The 20,769-nt window shown below is 39.6% G+C and overlaps 2 protein-coding genes across 4 annotated transcripts in view; one reads left to right on the forward strand and one right to left on the reverse strand.

The window, feature by feature from the left end:
- Window positions 1-9,376, reverse strand: part of MPLKIP (M-phase specific PLK1 interacting protein) — a 148,577-nt gene extending 139,201 nt beyond the window's left edge. The window contains exons 1-2 of one of the 2 annotated variants that reach the window (XM_026006648.2): window positions 8,715-9,376; window positions 6,903-7,429 (exon numbers count right to left, since the gene is read on the reverse strand). In XM_026006648.2, coding sequence (XP_025862433.1) covers window positions 7,229-7,429; window positions 8,715-9,179 — 666 coding nt within the window. In that variant the 5' untranslated portion in view covers window positions 9,180-9,376 and the 3' untranslated portion in view covers window positions 6,903-7,228. Of the gene's footprint in view, window positions 1-6,902; window positions 7,430-8,714 lie in introns of those variants that run through there. The other variant, XR_012001852.1, reaches the window with a different exon arrangement.
- The window catches only part of SUGCT (succinyl-CoA:glutarate-CoA transferase), a 719,796-nt gene continuing 708,271 nt past the window's right edge, over window positions 9,245-20,769 (forward strand). The window contains exon 1 of one of the 2 annotated variants that reach the window (XM_072760056.1): window positions 9,245-9,620. In XM_072760056.1, coding sequence (XP_072616157.1) covers window positions 9,515-9,620 — 106 coding nt within the window. In that variant the 5' untranslated portion in view covers window positions 9,245-9,514. The remainder of the gene's footprint in view (window positions 9,621-20,769) is intronic. The other variant, XM_072760054.1, reaches the window with a different exon arrangement.

Below are 20,769 nucleotides of genomic sequence, written 5' to 3' on the forward strand. Positions count from 1 at the left end.
CCCAAGACTTACTGCAGCTTGCTATGGAGGATGAACCATTTTTAGCTACTGTCTTCTTTGATTGGTGCAGTGCTATAATTGTATATCGCTCTTGGATCCAGAGCAATAGTTCAGAAGTTTGCCTCCCTTGGAGGTGTACACAGACATTATCTACAAATATAATCCCTTTCTTCTCTCCCTTTACAACTCTCATACCTCAGATCTCTTCCATTCCCACTTCTCAGACTTTCATGTAGTTTTAAGAAATGCTTTGTCTTCATATACTGAGTTATTGGTAGATATAATCTCCTTTAAACATTAATAATGTGCAACAGAAATAAATTTCCAGATGCTGAAACATCACTGCAATCCGGATATACACCATATTAGTTTTTTCTTCACTTTTCTTGTTTGGTAACTGCTGAACTGTGATCTTATTTGAGATTTTTAAAACTATGATTATATGTTAAATACTGTACAATTTCCATTTATAGGTCCTTGGCCAGGCTTGAGAATCAAGTTAATACAATGATTGTAGGCTGTGTTGGATACTTTTTTCTTTTTTAGTAAAAGCTTTTATAATATAGGCATTATGTGTTTCATGAAGGCTTGCTAAGTCTGCTGTCATTTATGGCAAGAAGGATTATCAACTCAGTATCTATATGGCAATTAGTTTATTATGGCTTTCTATTCTTTTTGAGTCAATTTTGATCATGTCCTTTTCTTAAAAATTACTAATTTCTTCTGTTTTCAAATACTTTGGCCATACTGTTGGAGTGACCTCCAAGGTCTCTATTACTACTACCAAGTAGTAATATAGTTTCATCTTAATCCTCCGTATACCAGAAAAAAAGAATATCATTTGTTATCTGGGTCCAAAAGGCCCTTTTAATTTTTATTTTTCCTTTTAATTTTTAAAAGTATTTTAAGTTGTTTAGCAAAATGTACAGAATAAAGATATAGTGAAACACATTAGAAATTTGAATAAAAATATAAACATAGCAAACCCAAATTTTTGTTATTTTCCTGGCTTTCCTTGGTATTAATATATGAGATATTGGGTAATGTACTTGGAATGCATTAGACATTCTTTAACTGTCATGAGCCTAGAGCATATTCAACTTATAATTCTTGACTCTAGATTTCAAGTGTATCTCCAGTGAGCTCTGGATTAAGTATTCCTTTGGTTCTTTTTTTTTTTTTTTTCCTTTGCTTCTTCTTACACTTGAATCTTCAAGAGCAATACAATTTAAACCTTAGATGTCACACTTTTGAAGAGGATGGCTAGCTTCTGCGCTTCATAATTGCAAAACGTTTTCACTTTTAGATTTGTAAGCATCAGTTAGAATGGTCAGTCCAATTTTTTCACTTTTACATCATTTATTTCATTTCAATCACCTTTGAATGTGCATTTGCCTTTAAAATTTGTCCTTTAAAAAATGGATGATGCTATAATGAAGATTTCACTATTGTATTATTCTTCTAGGTGATTCCATTACTATTGTTTTCCTACTGTAGTCTTTTTTTTTTTTTTTTGCATAGTTTCAGATGTTATACCAAAGGTTAATATTGTGGTTTTATTTCTTCTCCCCCTTTTTTTCATTTAGTTTCTCTTCAGTTTGTCCAAGGGAATACGCTTTTGCTTTCTTAACAATCTCTACAGTTTGTCTTCTGTTTCACAGATTTATTTTTAAATTTTTTGATGGATGGTACTTTTGTTTTTAAATTTATCAAACATTCTGGTCAGAAAACACAGTCTGGCTATCAATCAAATCTTTGAAATTTGCAGGCTCTTTGTGATTTAGAGTATTTATAAAAGTTATTTGCTGTGTACTTGAAAAGAATATGCATGTTACCTATAATCTGTTTTGTGTCCCATTTTTCTCTATTTTTACAAATTTCCTATCTGCTTGCCATATCCATATCTAGTCAAGATGCTAAATCACTGTGAATTTGAATCTTTTTATAACTCTTCATTTTGCTTTTTTTTTTTTTTTTGAGAGAGAGAGAGTACTTTCAGTGGCATAGAGGAGGGGAGAGAATGTTAAGCAGGCTCCATGCCCAGCGTGGATCATGATGTGGGGCTCGATCTCACGACCCTGAGATCATGACCTGAGCCAAAATCAGGAGTCGGTTGCTTGACTGAGGCACCCAGGTGCTCCATACCTCTTTATTTTAAATGTTATTCTTTTAAAAGCAGCAAATAGATGGATTCCATTTTCTAATTCCTGATGTTTCTTTAAAACAAATTTTTATTTTTAGATTCATTGTGCTATATTTGGATTTACTGCTGTACTGGATTTACTCCTTCCCTGATTTCTTTTGGATTTATAGTTAATTATATTCCTTCTTTGCTGAAGATCTTTAAAATTTTTGGTTGATATTTTCTAAAATATTTTTTTTAAAGTAATATACCCTCCTCTTAAACATGTTCAAGTCAATATAAAAATATTTTTACTTAATCTTAAAAATTGTAAAGGAAGTCATTTCTGTAATACTGAAATTTTAAGCTAAATTTCTTACATTACTAAGGTCTCTAGCTGAATCAATATATCACAGCAATTTGATATGCACCATTACTCCTTAGAACAGTTATCAGAAACTTTATGCTATTTTATTCCCAATTCATATCTCCATTGCATTCTCTCATGTAATTTTATCTTATTGCAATATAGTGTATTGCTTGAAAGCCTTTTACTGATACTCTATTATGAATCTGTCTCAAAATACATGAAAAACATTTATTGAAGTAAAAAATATTTTTAGAAATTAAAAAAAAATGTTTCCAACAACTATAAACCTCTAAGTGTTGAAGACTGTTGTCTGGATTATTATTACTACTCAAATTATAAAAACATAAATACATTAATTTTAATAAATTATTAAAAACAAAATAAGTCTTATTGGAAATGTATCTCAATGAGAATGTATTGTGCTGTATTTTCTTATATTTATGAGTAAGTTCTGTTATTGCTAGAATAAGATCTATTTTATTAGTATTTTTTATGTGTAGATATAAATGCTGAGAAAACTCACTCATGTATATAGAAAAAAAGGGACAGAAAGAATTGTCATAGTGATGTCACTCAATTCTCGGACTCTTTAAGGCATATGCCAAAATTTGTAAACTGCATCTGTAATCAAATTATTTTTAATGATTTTGACAATTTGAGCTTTTAAAATTTTAAAAGCAAAGAATTGAAGACCACCCTCATAAAAGACCTTGTTGTTCAAGCCATTTTCCTTCTTAATCCTTTGGAAAGTTAACCAAAGATGTTTAGTAAGACTATCAGTAACTCTTTCACTTAGTCATCTTGCTAGTAGAGCTTAAAATCAAGAAAAAAACTGAGTAAAAACACCTCCCACAAAATTGGAAATTGCAGAGATTTCTTGAGGATAATGATATATAGATTCGAAAACTTATGTTTGAAAAACAATCATGTTTACAGAATTAGGATTTAATATAAAATATCTGAAAAGGGAGAATTAATCATAACTAAACTGATTTTCTAAGGCTAAATATACTATGTCCTAGTGTACATTTTGGGGATATTTATTCCATTTACCTATACCTAAGTATATACTCTGCTCTTATTGTTTATGGTAGTTTATCAAACTAAGACACACATCCTAACATTTCTGAAGTTGGGATGCATCTTAACAATTGATGGCACACAGTTTAGTGGCCAGTGTTTTTACTAAATGGTATGTAATTGTGAATCATAGAACAGTGTCTTAGATTAGATGAAAATTTAGATTGTGGAAATTAGGAGCAAAAAAAGATAATGAATCACTATTAAGTTCAGGGAATATGCAAGGCGTATTGATGACTATTATGTGTCTTATTTACGAAAAACCCATAATGTGTTTCTGTTAACTTAAACCTAAATGCATGTTCAGAATTAAAAAACAATAGGAAAAAGGAAAAGACTTGGGCCAGTTAAAATTAATACGGATTTACAGAATCTGATCATGAACTGGCAAAGGTTAATGTTTCTCCTAAGTATCTGAAAAATGCTCTGGAAAATATACAATCATGAACTTACCTTTGATATGTGATCTTTTCACTGGAAAATCTATGATTAGTATGTCAGAAATAAACATGGAACTTCTAATTTCTTCCTCCTTGAAACCATGCTAATAATGCTACTGAGACAGGTTTGAGACATATTTATCAGGCTCTTTACTATTAGGAGAATGGTGAAAATAGTCAGCTTGACAGCATTCACCAAAACCAATCATGCTTTTGTACCAGTTTTGAATATTCTAAGATAGATGAGGCAAATAATCTTATCATTTGTTTGTTGCCTAAAAAATAAGGTAACTTTACCTTCAGTTTATGTTCCTGCTCTCTGCTTTACTTTCACATGAGTCACCCATAGGAAAAATGAGTTTTTTGAAGTCAGGAAACAAAAAAGGCAAGGCCATTAAACTAAAACTGTCATTGTACTAGCTCCTACTTGATAACACATCTGAATTCTGAACATCTCCACCTGGGCCAAGATAACCCATTTCTAAGACCACACTTCACTCATAATGCAAATTAGCTTCCACCACACTTTCTTAAATTGGGCAGTCAAAAAGGTCTGTGCAGGTTGAGGGATGTTAACTCCACAGCTTGATGGCGTAGTGCAAGGTTCTAGAAGAGTATGTGGGACCTGAAATACTGTTGGTGTTATTTTTATAAAACACAAACTCACCATAGTTTTCCTATGTAAATTGGGAGAAGGGTGATTATGAAAAGGCAGAAGGTAAAAAGGAGAACTAGCATAATCCACTAAACAGGGAAATGTTCTTTACATCATTTTAACAAAGAGTATACATGAGAATTGAGGATCTGGAAAGTTTTCTATGCCTGCATTTTCCTTGGAAGGTTGAAGACTCCAAGTACACACACTCTCGTTTGAAGACCCAACTACAGGTTATACCTCTGTTCTTTAGTTATCTAAATATTTAAGCTGCATACTTAACTAAAAAATTTTCTAAGTTATATATCATTTCTATGGAGGTAAAAATGTGTATTTTGTAACAATAAAAGGCAATTATTTTTCATATTAGAGAATGATCAATTCTTTCATTCAGCTAAACAAAGACTAATAATAGAAACAAACCAAATTATCAATGTTGCAAGAACTTTGATAACTGAATACACTATCAACTAGAGTCAAACAGTAATGCACCTTTCCTGAGGACAAAAAAAAAAAAAAAAGTTTCTCTTAAGAAAGTTAGAAAAGGTCAGCTCTGGAAGTGGATGCTGGTAACTTGGCAAGAAAGAATTTCACATTTCGTTGTTTGATATTACACTTAGAGTGAAATAAAATGCACATAAACCATTGAAACTCTTACAATTTGTGTATCTTCCAAATACACTATGAATACATTGGCACAAGATCCTTCCTGACTTCCTTTTTCATCTTTGCCAATAATCCAGTGATCTCTAAGAGGTGGTTTAATAATTATTTCCAAATGCAATTTCCTAAAGATAGTATTTCTTACCTATAAAGTTCATTAAGAGGTTTACAAAAGTATTCTACTTGCTCTAATTTTCATGACACATCATGACCTCAAGTCATCTGGGAAAGACGTTAAGAGTATAAAGACATTTCCTTTAAAATATTGGGGAAAATTACTAATTTACTATCCTTTTTAGAACAGGAGACAAGGCAGAGCAATACAGTAGTTATAATCAGAATGTCTGCATTCATTCACCAAATATTTATTAAGCACCTACTATTTTCCAGACATCATTCTAGCAGCTGAGGCTCTATAGGGGTGAATGAGAAAGTAATAGCTACCATTTATTGAGTGCTTACTATGTGCCAGGCTCTGGCCTAAGAGTTGCACACATAAACCCATTTAATCCTCAAACACAACACCTCTATGACATGGGTACTATTTTCATTTTACATATGAAAAAATTGAGGCATAGAGAAGTTAAATAACTCATCCAGCTATTAATTGGTAGAAATATCCCTGGCTGTCACAAAAGTTTCCATAAATCTAAACTCTTTCCCTTCTCCTTTTCTTCTTTGCCTCTGTGAGAACTAACAGAACGGAGTATGGGTCAAATAGGTGGTGTGACCATTTCATTTTTAGAGGTTTCTTTTTGGGAATGTTTAAACAGATTTTTAAGTAGCTCTATCTTCATCATGCTGTGATCTCAAGATACCCAAAAAACCCTGAATGCTGGAAGACTTAGTTTTGTTTAAATAGTTAATGTAGGTACACACATGTAGCATCCCTTCGTCTGGAAAAACCACTTTTCTAATCCAGGCAGGCCTACTGGGGCTGAAGATTATGGGACCCGGTCTCATTATAGGGGAGGTCCACAGTTCAAGCTAATTAGGCCTCACTGCCTTGGGCAGAGTGACTGGTTCAGGATGACAGAAACATGATCCAGGCATGACAAATCTGTCTTTCTTGGGATGGACAGTGTTGGGAGATGTTCTCTTCACAAAGGAAGAAGTGATTTGACTGCTGGTACCCTACCTTCCTTAGCTCAAGAGAAAATGGCTCCACAATATTCAAAGATGTTGAAAAATTTACATCCAGGACACTTCCATCTAACTATGCAAGAAATAGTCTATCACTGCCTTTTCCAGTAAAACGAGTATAAAAAGTATAAATACCCTTTAGGTGGGTTTCTATAACTTTCAGTCAAGTTTCAATGCATTTGCAAAACCATTTACATAAACTATGCACAAAGAACAATGTTTATGATAAATAAGAATAGAATTCTTTTCTGTTCTCTTCCTTCATCCTTTCCCCTGTGAGTAAATATAGAACTGTCTCTGGCTCAAAGGATGGTTTATTTCATTTTCAAAAGTAGTATGCAAAATATTTATCTATGAATTCTAAGCAAGTGATTACAGGCATTGTTTTAATAATTCTATTTCTTTAGCATATGACAAAACCACAGTATATCTAGAAAGACAAAAATGTTTTATTTTAAAACATTGGAAAACCATTGAAAGACAAATGTCCATTATATAACCATGAACGTTAAATATTTGGAAACTGTGAATCTTCTAAAATGTGATAGGCACTTCCAAAGAGCTAAATGTTGCAAATTACTGTACTGTATGTCTTCTCTAATATCAACAATACTTGATATGATGAAAAGTACCAAGAAGACTCAACTAATTGTTATTCAAAGTCACCATCTTAGGGTTCAACTTAATTACAGGAGTAAAAGTTTTGTCCAAGATGTTCCTGACACATGAAGCTTCCGGGTGAATTTCAGAAATGTTTAACAAAAGTATCTTCCTTTTTTGCCTGTGAATGTTTGAGTATTGCTGTATTGTTGGTTAATATCCACTACAGATACTGGTTCTAGGCCAGCCCAAGGGTCTTCAAGCATTGAAGGCTTGAAATAACTTTCCAACTCATTAGACATTCTTTTTTCTCTACCACGCCCTGATCCAAATGGTGTAGATGTCCTTGGAGAACCCTTTAGAAAAAAAATCATCAGTTAAAAAAATGTTTTGTAGAGATAATTGGCACTTTTTTTTTTTTTAAAGCTAGTGGGGATCACATTGCTAGTTTAAAAGTCGTGTTTTGAACCCAAACATGTTCAACTGCAAAATCCATTCTTCCTTTAACCTAGTGTTTTGGTCTGTAAGAGTATTTAAGCCGGTCTGACATACCCATTTACTAATAACGGCAAGCCAACGCTCAGCTCAAATACTTTTCAATTTCTATGTAGAAGCTTTGCAGAACTACCCATTGGTGATGAAATAAGCAACTGTGTTTCCATTTTTCCTCAAAATTTCCATCATTTTTTTCTGAACAGAAATTTAAAAAAAAAAATCTTTTTTTTTTTTTTTTTTATTCTTTTCCCTTCTTAACCCTACAGCTTCAAAATTTCAAGAACCTTTCCATCCTGTGCAATTTTATCTCCTTAGCTCTGGACTCAAAAAGGGGTCGGGGTTGGTTTAGCCCTATCGGAAGTTAGAAAACCGTGCGAGCTTGTTGAACCACAGACCTCCTAGCCACACCAGAAATAGCCCTCGGTCTCCAGGAGAACGAGAATCTTACAAAATCAACGATCTTCCCTTAGGAAAACTTGAGAAGCAGCCAGTGTAGTTTGAAGCTCCCCCCCCACCCCCTCCGCCCCTCGCCCCCGCCGCGGTTCTATTAGTAGGGAAATGGCACCGGTGTCTGTCTGTCACCATGTAACTCCGGTGAGCTCTCTGCTGGGGATGCTTTCCCTTTCTTATCCCTCGGAGAATAATTTACTCAAACGAACGGGCCGGGCCCCCGGCAGAGGACAGTGTGTGAACGGCAGTGCACGAGTCCAAAGCAGGAGGGCTCTGCTGACGGGAAGCACAGGGCAGCCCGGAGGGCCCAGCGGGTTAGCGCCGCCTTCAGCCCGGGGCGTGACCCCGGAGACCCGGGATCGAGTCCCACGTCGGGCTCCCTGCGTGGAGCCTGCTTCTCCCTCTGCCTGTGTCTCTGCCTGTGTGTGTGTGTGTGTGTGTCTCTCATGAATAAATAAATAACATCTTAAGAAAAAAAAAAAAAAACAAGGAAAAAAAAAACCACCTCAGAAAGTCCTGAAGGTAACCTAAGTTACTTAACTTCTCTCTCAGCCTCAGTTTACTCATCTGCAAAACAGGGCCAACAATAGTATCTCACCTCATAGAGGATTAGACAAAATAATCCATGGAGAGGGATTATTATTAGTACCATGCCTGCCATACAGTAAGAGCTCGGCAAACGCTGGCTATTATTACCTGGGGGTGGGTCTGCTGCTGCCCTGGGGAGTAGCCGAATTGCTGCTGGGACCCCGCGGGGGACTTGGAGTAGGAGCCAGGGTAGCCGCCAGGGGACGGAGACCCGAATCGGCCCCCCGGGAAGCTGCCGCCGTGTCGCGGAGAGTGGCCGCTCCCGTAGGGCCTAGACCGGGGCCCGTACGGCGGCGTGTGGTGCGGACTCCCGTACCCGTCCCGAGGGGAGGGCGGCCGCGGTCCGCCTCCGCCCGGGGCACCCCGGAAGCCGCTCCCGCTACCCCAACCTCCTACACCCGCGCCGGGGTAGGGAGGAGTCGGGGGTCGAAGGTTCTGCCGGTGCATGTCAGGAGACGGAGCCCAAGCCCTCAGCGCCGCGCTCTCCCGCCGGAACTGTCCCGACCAACCCTTCTCAGAGGCTCGGCGGTCCGCTGCCGACACTGTCCCCCGGCCTCCAGCGCAGCACAGCATCTTGGTTCCGGCGGCACAAGGGTTCCGTCGGGCGCACTGGAGAAGCGGGTCACTGATCCGGATAGAGACTGGTTGGACTTAAAGGCAAGAGAAAGAAGAAGGACGAGAGGGAGGCCGAACAGTCGGCTCCAGCGAAGGCCGCCAGGGCCCCGCGGGGCGTGCTCGGGCCCGGCCGACTGGGGCCCGGAACGCAGCGCGCTGCGGGGTCGGGCGGCGCGGCCCCGCCCAGGAGCGGGGGGCGGAGCCTGAGGGGCCCGCGGGCGCCCCTGCGGCGGCGGCGGGTGGTGCGCGCTCGCTGTGCTGGCGCCGCGAGGGGAGAGGCTGCGAGGCGCGCGATGCTGGCGGCGGCGGCGGCGGCGAGGCTCGCGGCGCTGCGGGGGACCTGCCTGCTCTCCGGCCCGGGCGGCGGGCGGGGCTTGCGGAGCGGCCGCGCGCGCTCAGGTACCCCCGGGACGCGGGCCGGGCGGCGGCGTGGGGCGGGCACCCGCGCGCCCCGAAGCCTGTCCGCGCCCCGCGCCCCGCGCCCGCCCTCTGGCCGCGCCGCCCCTCGCGCTCCGCGGTCGGGAGCCCGCCGGGGGCCGCGGTGCTCGGCGGGGGCGGGGGGCGGGGGCGGGGTCGCCCCGGCGCTGGCCCTGCCCCCGGCCCTTGTCCCGCGCCCACAGAACTTTGAGAAGGTACATGCAGCCGCATTCGGGAGGGGTTTCAGAGCCGGCTCCCCGGCTCCCCGGCTCCCCGGCGCGGAGACGCGTGTCGGACTTTACTCCTTGCGCGCTCTGGGTGAATGTGAATGCAAGCGGCGGGGGAGGTGGCTCCGGGGCACAGAGGCTGACTTTCATGTTAGAGGGTTTATTTGCTTATGTATTCATGCACCAGACACCCGGAGACGGGGCAGACGGAGAAGCGGGCTCCACGCTGGGAGCCCGACGCAGGGCTCGGTCCCAGGACCCCGGGGTCACGCCCTGCGCTGAAGGCAGGTGCTACACCGCTGAGCCACCCGGGCAGCCCAAACTAATGCATTTTTTTAGACATTTTATTTAATTATTCATGAGAGACACACAGAGAGAGGGGCAGAGACACAGGCAGAGGGAGAAGCAGGCTCCTCACAGGGAGCCCGATGCAGGACTCGATTCCGGGACCCCGGGGTCACGCCCTGGGCCGAAGGCAGACACTCCATCGCTGACCCACCCAGGGATCCCCTACTTTATATATTAAAGATTTTATATATTTATTCATGAGAGACACACAGAGAGAGAGAGGGGGGCAGACACACAGGCAGAGGAAGAAGCAGGCTCTATGCGGGGAGCCCGCGGGGCCTGGATCCTGGGACCCCGGGGTCACGCCCTGGGCCAAAGGCAGATGCTCCACTGCTGAGCCACCCCCCCCCCCCTCCAGGTGCTCAGATGCAGATTTTCAATGAGTACGCTTGGACCAATAGCTGTGAAAATCTTGACTATTTCCACAGAGTTTGGTATTATTATTATTATTATTTTTTTTTTTTCAGAGTTTGGTATTATTGAACAATGTGCCAGTTCCAGCAGGACACCTGATGGCTAATAAAACATGCTCTTGTACCAGACACCTGTCCCAGAATTTGATTTAGAAGTCGTGGTTTGGGTTTAAATGGGCTGGCGTCGTATAGAACTCTCTTTCCTCAGAGTTTGGGAGCCAGAGTCCATTGTGACTCATGACATCAGCACCTGGGGGGATTCAGGAGATCGCGGCCCCGGGGAGGCCGGGCGTGCACCTTGCAGCTGCCCCTGCACGCCGCCTCTGACAGGCTGGGTCAAAATTTAATAGAGAAAAATTAAGTTTTAATTTGTCTGATCATTTTTGCAATTGCATTTGATATATTTTAATAACTGATTTTACCACATAACAATTAAACAATAAGCCTCTCAAATCCACATGTAGAAATAAAATTCATGAGTGAGAAAGTCAATTCAAGATCCCTGGTCTGTATTTTTAGGAAAAAAATGGTAATAATTTTGGAAAGTGAAGTAAGTGTTGTTACTCTTACTAGGAATCTTGTATTTATTTATTTATCATTTGAATAGTTTTTTAAAAAAATTGATTTTTATGTGGAGATAGGGCAGAAAGTTTTAGTATTATCTTAGATATTTTCCTTATTTCAAATATGTATTTTCCTAAATGACTCTTTTCCTTGCATTCCTTCCTTAACAGAATTAAAGACATTTGATAAGGCTGGCTGAAGACTGTGGTGTCTCCTCAGCTTCTGCCCTCCATGAGGAGTGGAGACACCAATGGCTTTTTTAGTTATTTATTCTGAGGGAGTTCTTCTGTTCTCCCAATTTCTCCTTCAGACACAAATTGTAGAATCAAGTCAGGTTGATGCCATTAAGGCTTTAGTGATGCAGTTAAGGCATGAGGACCCCAGATAATCCACGTTAGGATGTATTTATGGCTTGGCCAAAAATTTAGCTTTTGGGCCTTGTCATGGGTGTTTAGCTTAATGCCTGGTAACTGGGCCCTCAGATATTTATAGAATAAGCTGTCGGGTGGGTCACATCATTATCAGTCTGTGGTTCTCAGTTATTTTACTTTTTCTATCATTAACCTGTCCACTTTTGGGGGAAGAGGGAGCACAAAACGAGGGCAATGGGAGCCAAAATTACCTTTATTAATTTTTTTTAATAACTGGCAAATGCTTTGCACATTGATTAAAATACTGTATATTGTCTTTTTACTTGGCTTACACCTCGAGAATGTTCCCTGTAGTGATGTCTTCCTGTCTTCTACACATAGGAACTTGCAATAGAAATAGGGGAGGGAGGGGCACCTGGGTGGTTCAGCGGTTGAGCCTCTGCCTTCAGCCCAGGTCGTGACCCCGGGGTCCTGGGATCGAGTTCCACATCCGGCTCCCTGCATGGTGCCTGCTTCTCCCTCTGCCTGTGTCTCTGCCTCTTTCTCTCTCTGTCTGTGTCTCTCATGAATAAATAAATAAAATCTTAGAAAAAAATAGGGGAGGAAAAGAAGTACAGTGAGAATTTTTGACGGGTAGATTATACATGACAGTGTGCCCTTCATCAAGTTTGCAAGTATATATGAGGGTTGAGGGACAGTTAATAATTATATGAAAACTCCAGATTCCACTTGGATCACTTCTTAGAATAGGCCATATGCCTTTTTAGAGATGAGAAATAGCCAAGAGAAGTTAAGTGACTTGCTTAAATTCATATAACAAGCAGAGGTGCAAGCAGAACTCAGACTTCTTTAATCCCGGGAAATATATATATTTTTTGAAATCTAAATAAAGATGATGAATTGACAAGCTGTCCTTTAAACAATTCCATAGATAAGTGAACATTGAAAAATGTTGAAAATGCTGTGTTGCTTATTGTTCTAGATTTAGCAATTAGTACATACAACCTCAATATTGAATTTTTATAAATGTAGCTAGAATCTTCCCAGGGACACCTGGGTGGCTCAGTGGTTAAGCATCCGGCTTTGGCTCAGGTCGTGATCCTGGAGTCCTGGGATCGAGTCCCACATCAGGCTCCCTTCATGGAGCCTGCTTCTCCCTCTGCCCTATGTCTCTGCCTCTCTCTCTTTGTGTCTCTCATGAAAAAATAAAATAAAATCTTTAAAAAAAAAAATGTAGCTAGAATCTTCCCAGGTGTTAGCATGGGGATTGCAGTCTGAGTGCCTGCACTGGTGGGTCTGAGGCATCTATCTGTATTGAATTTATTTTTATGGTCGTGAGTTCAGGGGAAGAGAGGTGAGGGGGAGGGGAGGAAGTTTTATGTTGTGTTACCTGGAGGTAGAAACATGACCTGGGGTGATGGATATGAGACTATGGTGGCTGCCCTCTGAAGTCCGAGTCCTGTGGAGAGAAAAGGGCAATCCTTATTTTTGTGAACAACAGAAGTTTTGGTCCCACCTCTCCCGATGGGCTCCCCCCCTCCCCCAAGAGAATTAGAGCACTGTTTAGGGAGGATTAGCATTGGAAACAGGATACTGAATAGGGCAGTGCTTTCTTGGAAGACACTATTAGTGTCTAGGTACTTTTTTCAAGTGGCATTGTACATCAACAGATGGAACGTCAAGAACTTTCTGAGTACCTGTGAACTATATGGGGGCCCCAGGAATAATTGGTTAACTTTGTGGTGGTGTGTTATTTTATAGGTTTCACATTAATGCAAGTAAGAGAACCAAGCCAAGGAAATTTAAGTGTAAATGTAAATGGAACCAGTTCTGTTTCTATAAGACAAGATTTTTATTTAGGTTGCCTAAGATATTTTGGTGGTTTTTTTGGTTTTTTTTCCTAGTGGATTTCAAATTTTTTTAAGATTTTAATTATTTATTTGACAGAGAGAGAGAGAGAGCACAAGTAGTCAGAGCAGCAGGCAGAGGGAGAGGGAGAATCCGGCCCTCCGCTGAGCAGAGAGCCCAATGCGGGGCCTGGGATCATGACCTGAGCTGAAGGCAGATGCCCAACCGACTGAGCCACCCGGGTGCCCCCCAATTTTTTTTTTGATGGTTAGCATTTTTTAGCAATATTTAAATTTATTATTAATTTATTTTTAAAATTTAAATTCAATTAACATCTAGTGTATTATCAGTTTCAAAGGTATTGTTCAGGGATTCATCAGTTTTATATAATACCCGTGCTCATCACATCACATGCCCTTCTTAATGTCCATCACCCAGTTACCCCATCCCACCTCCCATGGCCCCTCCAGCAACCCTGTTTGTTTCTTTTTTTTCTTTCTTTTTTTTTTTTCTGTTTGTTTCTTATGATTAAGAGTCTAATGTTTTGTCTACCATCCTGATTTAATCTTATTTTATTTATCTCTCCCTTCCCTATGCTCCTGTTCTTTTCCTTAAATTCCACATGAGTGAAGTCATATGATAATTGTCTTTTCTCTGATTGACTTATTTAGCTTAGCATAATACCCTCTAGTTCCATTCACATCATTATAAATGGCTTTTTTTTTTTTTTTTTGGTAGAGCCGTATCTTCAAAAAAACATAATTAGAAGCCAAAATTATGAGAGCGGATGGGCTGTATTTGAAGCAGGATTTGGGGTTTCCGAGCCCTGCTCACTCTGCACCTCTAAATGCCCCCCTGAAAAGAGGCTTCTGGGGCACCTCTGAGGAATTCCCAAGGCTCTCCAGAGGGGTGTGAAAGCCAATATTTTAGGAGGTGTTGGATATTAACAAGGGCTGCAAATATAAATATTTTGGTTTGTTTTACTTTGTATTATCAAGAAGTGTTTATTTTCATGTTTCTGCATTGGTCACAGCCTTGCAAGCCAAGCAAACTACAACCTGGGTTAAAGGGCAAGACTTGGAAGTTAAAAGATTGTTAAGAGATTAGATTGTTAGAGAATGCCCAGGAAGTTTGTTTCTTTTTCAATGGGCTATAAAACTCAGCCTGGGAGACATTCAAGATTGAGATTATAAACCCTGTGAAGTTAATCTTCCCTGGAGACATTTATTTACATTCCAAAGGGTAAAAATTCTGAGACCTTCCCTTTTCTTGCTAAGGAGAATTTGCTTACATTAGCAAGATTAACCTTTTTTCTGCCTTCTAAATTCATACTTTTGGGGATCCTTCCTGTGGTTTACCCCCTGTATGTACAGGCCTAACCAACTGGCTCTCTTTACGATGCCTGTGGTGTATTAGGTGTGGGAAAAGTGATTTCTTTCTTTTTTTTAAGATTTTATTTATTTATTCATGAGAGAGAGAGAGAGAGGCAGAGGCACAGACAGAGGGAGAAGCAGGCTCCCCATAGGGAGCCTGATGTGGGATTCAATCCATGGACCCGGGATCATGTCCTGAGCAGAAGGCAGATGCTCAAACCACTCAGAAACCCAGGCATCCCAAAAGTGACTTATTTTTTAATATAAGTAATAGTAACTGTCATTTCTGCTCCAGAACCTTGTGTTTACTCTCATGCTAAAAATGCATAAATGTAAATATTAAAAACATATTTTTGATATAAAACACTTCGTATTACAGGAGAGTATATTTAATAATTTTTATATATAGAAATGCTTGTATGTATACTTAGAGCATAAGCTTTACCTTGATATTTCCTGAAACTTTGACATCTCCGTTTTCCTTATAGAGGCCCTGTTAGTGTATCTCTAGGATGTGATTAGTTCACTCATTGATAGGGTTAGGACTATAGTGACACAGTGAATCACTTAACTATCACTTACATAATATTTTTCATTGATAAAGCAAGTATTAGAAGCAGCTTGTTTGCAGGAGCCACACTTCTTTTTTTTTTTTTTTGAGAGCCACACTTTACTGTTACTTTACTTTCTTTCTTCTTTTTTTTTAATCATCTTCTTTTCAACTCTGTGTACACTTTGTCCCTGGTAGTCAAGCATGGGTGAATTGTTTTATAGATATTTACCTCTTTGTAGACTAATATTCTTTACTCAGGTGCAACACAGATGTTAAAACATTAACTCACACCTCTAAAAATTTTCATTGAGCATAAAATTGGTGAGAGAGTACTTCAATGTGAAGGCAAACATAAGAGAGTATAACTATTTGAGACACAAATTTTTATTTTGAAATTAGAAAATAAAATTTTAATTTCGGTGTAAGTTGTGTTTTGGGGCACCTGGGTGGCTCAGTGGTTGAGCGTCTGCCTTTGACTCAGGGTGTGATCCCAGGGTCCTGGAATCAAGTTCCACATCAGGCTTCCCACAGGGAGCCTGCTTCTCCCTCTGCCTATGTCTCTGCCTCTTTCTCTGTGTCTCTCATGAATAAATAAATAAAACCTTTAAAAAAAAAAAAAGGAAGTTTCTTCGTATTTTTCCAATTATAAAAAAAATACATACATTTTGTAGGAAACCTAAAGTATTTAGAAAAATAGAAAGCAAGAAAAAAATAATTGCTTATCCAAGAAGCAACTATTAATATTTAAATAGAAAAAAATAAGCTTTAGATAGTTTAAATCTTTAAATAGGAAAATAAAAGCTTTTAAAATGGGAAACCCACCCTATACATGAACATTTTGTAATCTGGGATTGGGAAATCATGGTACCTATGCAGAAAAGAGTTAACATACCAGGCCTCAGACTGCTGTCTTTATTATTTTTTTCTTAAATTCTTATTTATTAATTTATTTTTTTGAGACAGTGGGAGGAGCAGCGGTAAAGGGAGAGAGAGAATCTCAATCAGGCTCCATGCCTAGTGTGGAGCTAGACACAGGGCTTGATCTCAGGACTCTGAGATCATGACCTGAGCTGAAATCAATAGTTGGACAACTCAATGGACTGAGCCACCCAGGTGCCTGTCAGGCTATCGTCTTTAGAATGACCATCTTAGAAATTTAGCCCTTGGATGGCATCTGGGAACTTGGCACTTGAATTGCTTCCTAATTAATAAGTATGCCTAGATGGCTTGTACAATCCATGTGATTTATGGTGAGCCTGCTTTTTCTCTGAGTCTGAAATTTTGGCACATGGGAAGCAGAGCATGTCTAGGTGAATAGCCCTCAGTAAAAACCTTAGATTCTGAGCTTGTAATAGATTTCCCTAAGCAGAAGCATTGGACATACTGCTCTTTTTTTTGTTTCTGGAGAAAGAAGCAGGCTTGGTGTGACCTTCACAGAAGGAAGAGAACATAAGAAGCCTGTGCATGGGCTTTTCCAGACTGCTTGTTTATTTCCCTTGCTCTTCCTGTCATATATCATTTTGCTGTAATAAACCTTAGTCACGAATACAACTGTATGCCGAGTCCTGTGAATCCTTTTAGCAAATCACTGGAAGTGTGGGTAGTCTTGAGTAATCCTGAAACAATACCAAAAGTGGAAAGTAAAATGCTTTTTTTGAAAGTGTGATTCCAATATAACTCAAAAAGCAAACAAGAGATAGGGAAAAGTTACTTTTATGAAATATGTATAATAAAAGGTTAATATTATTACTGCATGTATAAAGAATACATACAAATCAGTAATGTAATTTTGCCTTAGCAATATGGGGCAAAATTATGAGAATTTACAAGAATAATTTACAAGAGTAGATATGAAATGAGCAGATATGAAAAAGCTTTAATTTCAGAAGTCATTAAATGCAAATTAAAATGACAGTGACACAAATTCTAAATGTCAAATTTGCAACAAACAAGAAAAAAAATCCCACAAAACCAGGAGATCATATTCAGTGTGTGGAAGATGGTGGAGAATACCGTTTTCATACACTGCTGGTGCCAGTATATGTTAATACTGCCTTTTTCATGGACAATTTGATAATCAGTATTAATACTATTAAAGAATTTGTAACATGAACACATGGTAGGCTATGTATACTTGGAAACATGCTCTTAGCTTTCCCTTCTCCATCCAAAGTTTCTCCAAAACTTTAAAAAGCCTTGAAGAATAATTCTTATCTTCAGTATTGAAGAGAATTTCTGGGGAGGTTCCACAGGCCCTCACACAAAAAGCATCCTAAATTCTCTTTTCATCTCTTCTGCTCTTCAGAATTACCCACTGGAAGCTGTTAAAAACAAATCAAATTATAAAACATTTTTTTTCACATAAATATCCACCACCACCCTCCAACTTCTAGGCTGCCCCTTCCTATACTTTCCCTTTTATTCCTCTTACTTATTTGCAGTATTCTATAAAATAAGACTCAATATATTTGTGTGTGTGTGTGTGTGTGTGTGTCAAAAGAGGGCTTATCCTGTTCACAGTCTAACATTGCAACATCCCCCCTCCACTCCCTGCAATTACGCATTTTCTTCTTTGCTATTGAATTATAATTCCCCTCAGGTACTTAGGACAGTGTTTCATCAACAACCTAGACTGAGCGCTGTTTTGCCAGTTGGATTTTTTTTTTTTTTCTAGTTTGTGTAAAGAACTTACCTTTGGTTAGTCTTCTCCCAGGGGACAGTCACATCACCAACATTGAGTTCAAGGACCCTCTGGGGCTTGTGAGCACTCATCTTCAGTAGTTAGTAACTATCATTTACTCCACCAGTTCCTGGTTCAACCACTTCTGATCATCTGAGTAGTTAAATTAAGGATGGCCCATTAATGAGTCCTGAACATCAATTTTTTATCCTGTGCCTTGCTGACTTTTGGTTATAAATCCTCTAACTCTAAATTGATTTATGAAAAAAAAATTGATTTATGAAGCCTGTAAGTTGGTAGTGTTATACATTTCCACATACCAATCTGTAGTAGTGGTCTATCTACTGATTTGAAAATGATTTGAAAAACAATACCTTGCATATAAGCTGATATTTAAAAGTTTTAATCACTTAAATAAATTTTATAATATGAACTATGATGAGAGGAAGATCCAGGATGTGTGAGAAATATGCTTTTCTTTAGCCTACTAGAGAGAAGGGTTATGAAAGAAGGCTTATTCATAGGCTGATCAATTTTAGGCAAGAATATATATGGAAGTTGAAAACCTGAAGATTGATTTCTTTAAAATGATTTGTGTATCTCGGGACGTCTGTGTGGCTCTGTGGTTGGGCATCTGCGTTTGGCTCAGGGGTGATCCCAGGTCTGGGGATCGAGTCCCCCATCAGGCTTCCTGCAGGGAGCCTGCTTCTCCCTCTGCCTGTGTCTCTCTTTGTGTGTCTTTCAAGAATAAATAAATAAATTTTTTTATTAAATATTTTATTAGTGTATTAGTTTGAGACATAAAGAGAGAGGCAGAGACACAGGCAGGCTCCATACAGGGAGCCCTGGGCTCCAGGATCAGGCCCTGGGCTGAAGGCGGCGCTAAACCCCTGAGCCACCCGGGCTGCCCAATAAAATCCTTTAAGAAAAATGATTTGTGTATCTCTTAGGAAAGTCTTCATGTATCTCAATTTAAAGACTGCTGCTAAAGGGACCGTAAAAGTCTCCCCCTGAAATGGACTTACCAGTTGCTAGCTTTGATGCTGTGAAATTGCTTAGAACTTACCATTTTTCTCCTCCAGTGCTTGGCATCTCTAGTGGTCAGGATAGGTTTCGTTGTGCTGCAGTACAAATTAGCCCACGATCTTAGTGGCTTAATAAAATAAAAATATCTTTCTTGCACGTCTCGCTTCACTCTTTGAAACTTGCAGCCTCCAAGGTCACTGCAGTAGAAGAGAAGCCTGGGGAGTTTCATGGGATGTTTTTAAGGGTCAGGCCTGAACTGGCTTATGTTACTTGTGCCTGTCCATTTCATTGGCCAGACCCCAGGCATTTGACCCCAATCTAATTGCAAGAGAGGGATCCCTGGGTGGCGCAGCGGTTTGGCGCCTGCCTTTGGCCCAGGGCGCGATCCTGGAGACCCGGGATCGAATCCCACATCGGGCTCCCTGCATGGAGCCTGCTTCTTCCTCCGCCTGTGTTTCTGCCTCTCTCTCTCTCTCTCTCTGTGACTATCATAAATAATAATAATAAAAAAAATAATTGCAAGAGAAAGCTGGGAAGTGTAGAAGAGCAGAGTGAGTTTGGATTAACACTGACTTGTAATTTGGTTGTGGCATGCTTTCCTCATGACTCAAAAGCCCCCTTTCTGATCTTTTTACATCATTCTTCCTATAAACTTCTTAAGTTTTCATTAAAATAGTGGCATCTACCAGTTCCCAAATCTATTTAATTGAAAATACCACAGTATTAGCCAAGTTCTTACAGGTGAAGGGCAGTTGTTAAGAAATGGGGTGTCAGCAATATAAATTATTCTAAGTTATTACCCATGTAACTTCTCTGGTTGTCTCTAAATGGTATGATTGCCTTGTAACTTGAGCATCACTCCCACACCACCATTTTACAGCTCCAAAATTCTACTTTCCCTGGAAAGTCTTCCAGTGGATACTAATTTCTGAAGTACTCTAAACTTCTACACTTACCTGTCAAACTATATTATTAGGAATAGAGCTTTTTTTTCAAGACTTCTAACACATGCTAGAAAGAAAACATCTTGCTATGAAGCCTGTAAACAGGAACCCGAACTATTCTAAAGTTCAGATTAAGAGAACATGCTTTGAAAAAAAAAACGTCCATCTTCTCTCTTCTCACTCCTAAGTTCTGGTAGTGAAGTTCTCTGTAAAATATCAAATTAAATCCTTTTAGTGTATATTACATGTTCTATTTGATATGATATTTGATCAATTTGTTTTATGACTTGGCCTTTTTTTTTTTTTCCTAATTATTGGCTAGTACAGCAGGGAGGGATGCCATGATTGCTGTCACACGGATGACCACTTAGTGGGCATCTGTCAATTAGGTCTACGCTCGTGCTGCTCAAGCGTATTGTCTCCTGGAAATCTTAGGGCCAAATATCAAGGGAGTCTTAGAAGCAACCATAGAATAATGGCACCTTCATTATAATTATACTTCTTTGCATGATTGCTCAGCTGTATCTTTATAATAGTTTTCAATCTTAGAGGCTAAGAAGATAAAGTGATATACAAGCTCCTCAATATATCACAACAAATTGACAACTGATGCCCTTTCCAACTGTTTTTCCTCTTATAATTACCCTTTACTCCCATCCAGCTTATTGTCTTCCACAAACTGGCAAAATATGGATGTGTAGTTGTCCCTGAGTATAAAGTATTGAGAGTCATATTTTTTTCGGTTCCTTAAAATAATCGTGTATTTTTCTTTTCTTGTTTTCAC

The sequence above is a fragment of the Vulpes vulpes genome, chromosome 5 (genome assembly GCF_048418805.1).
Source record: "Vulpes vulpes isolate BD-2025 chromosome 5, VulVul3, whole genome shotgun sequence".
Classification (NCBI taxonomy): Eukaryota; Metazoa; Chordata; class Mammalia; order Carnivora; family Canidae; genus Vulpes; species Vulpes vulpes.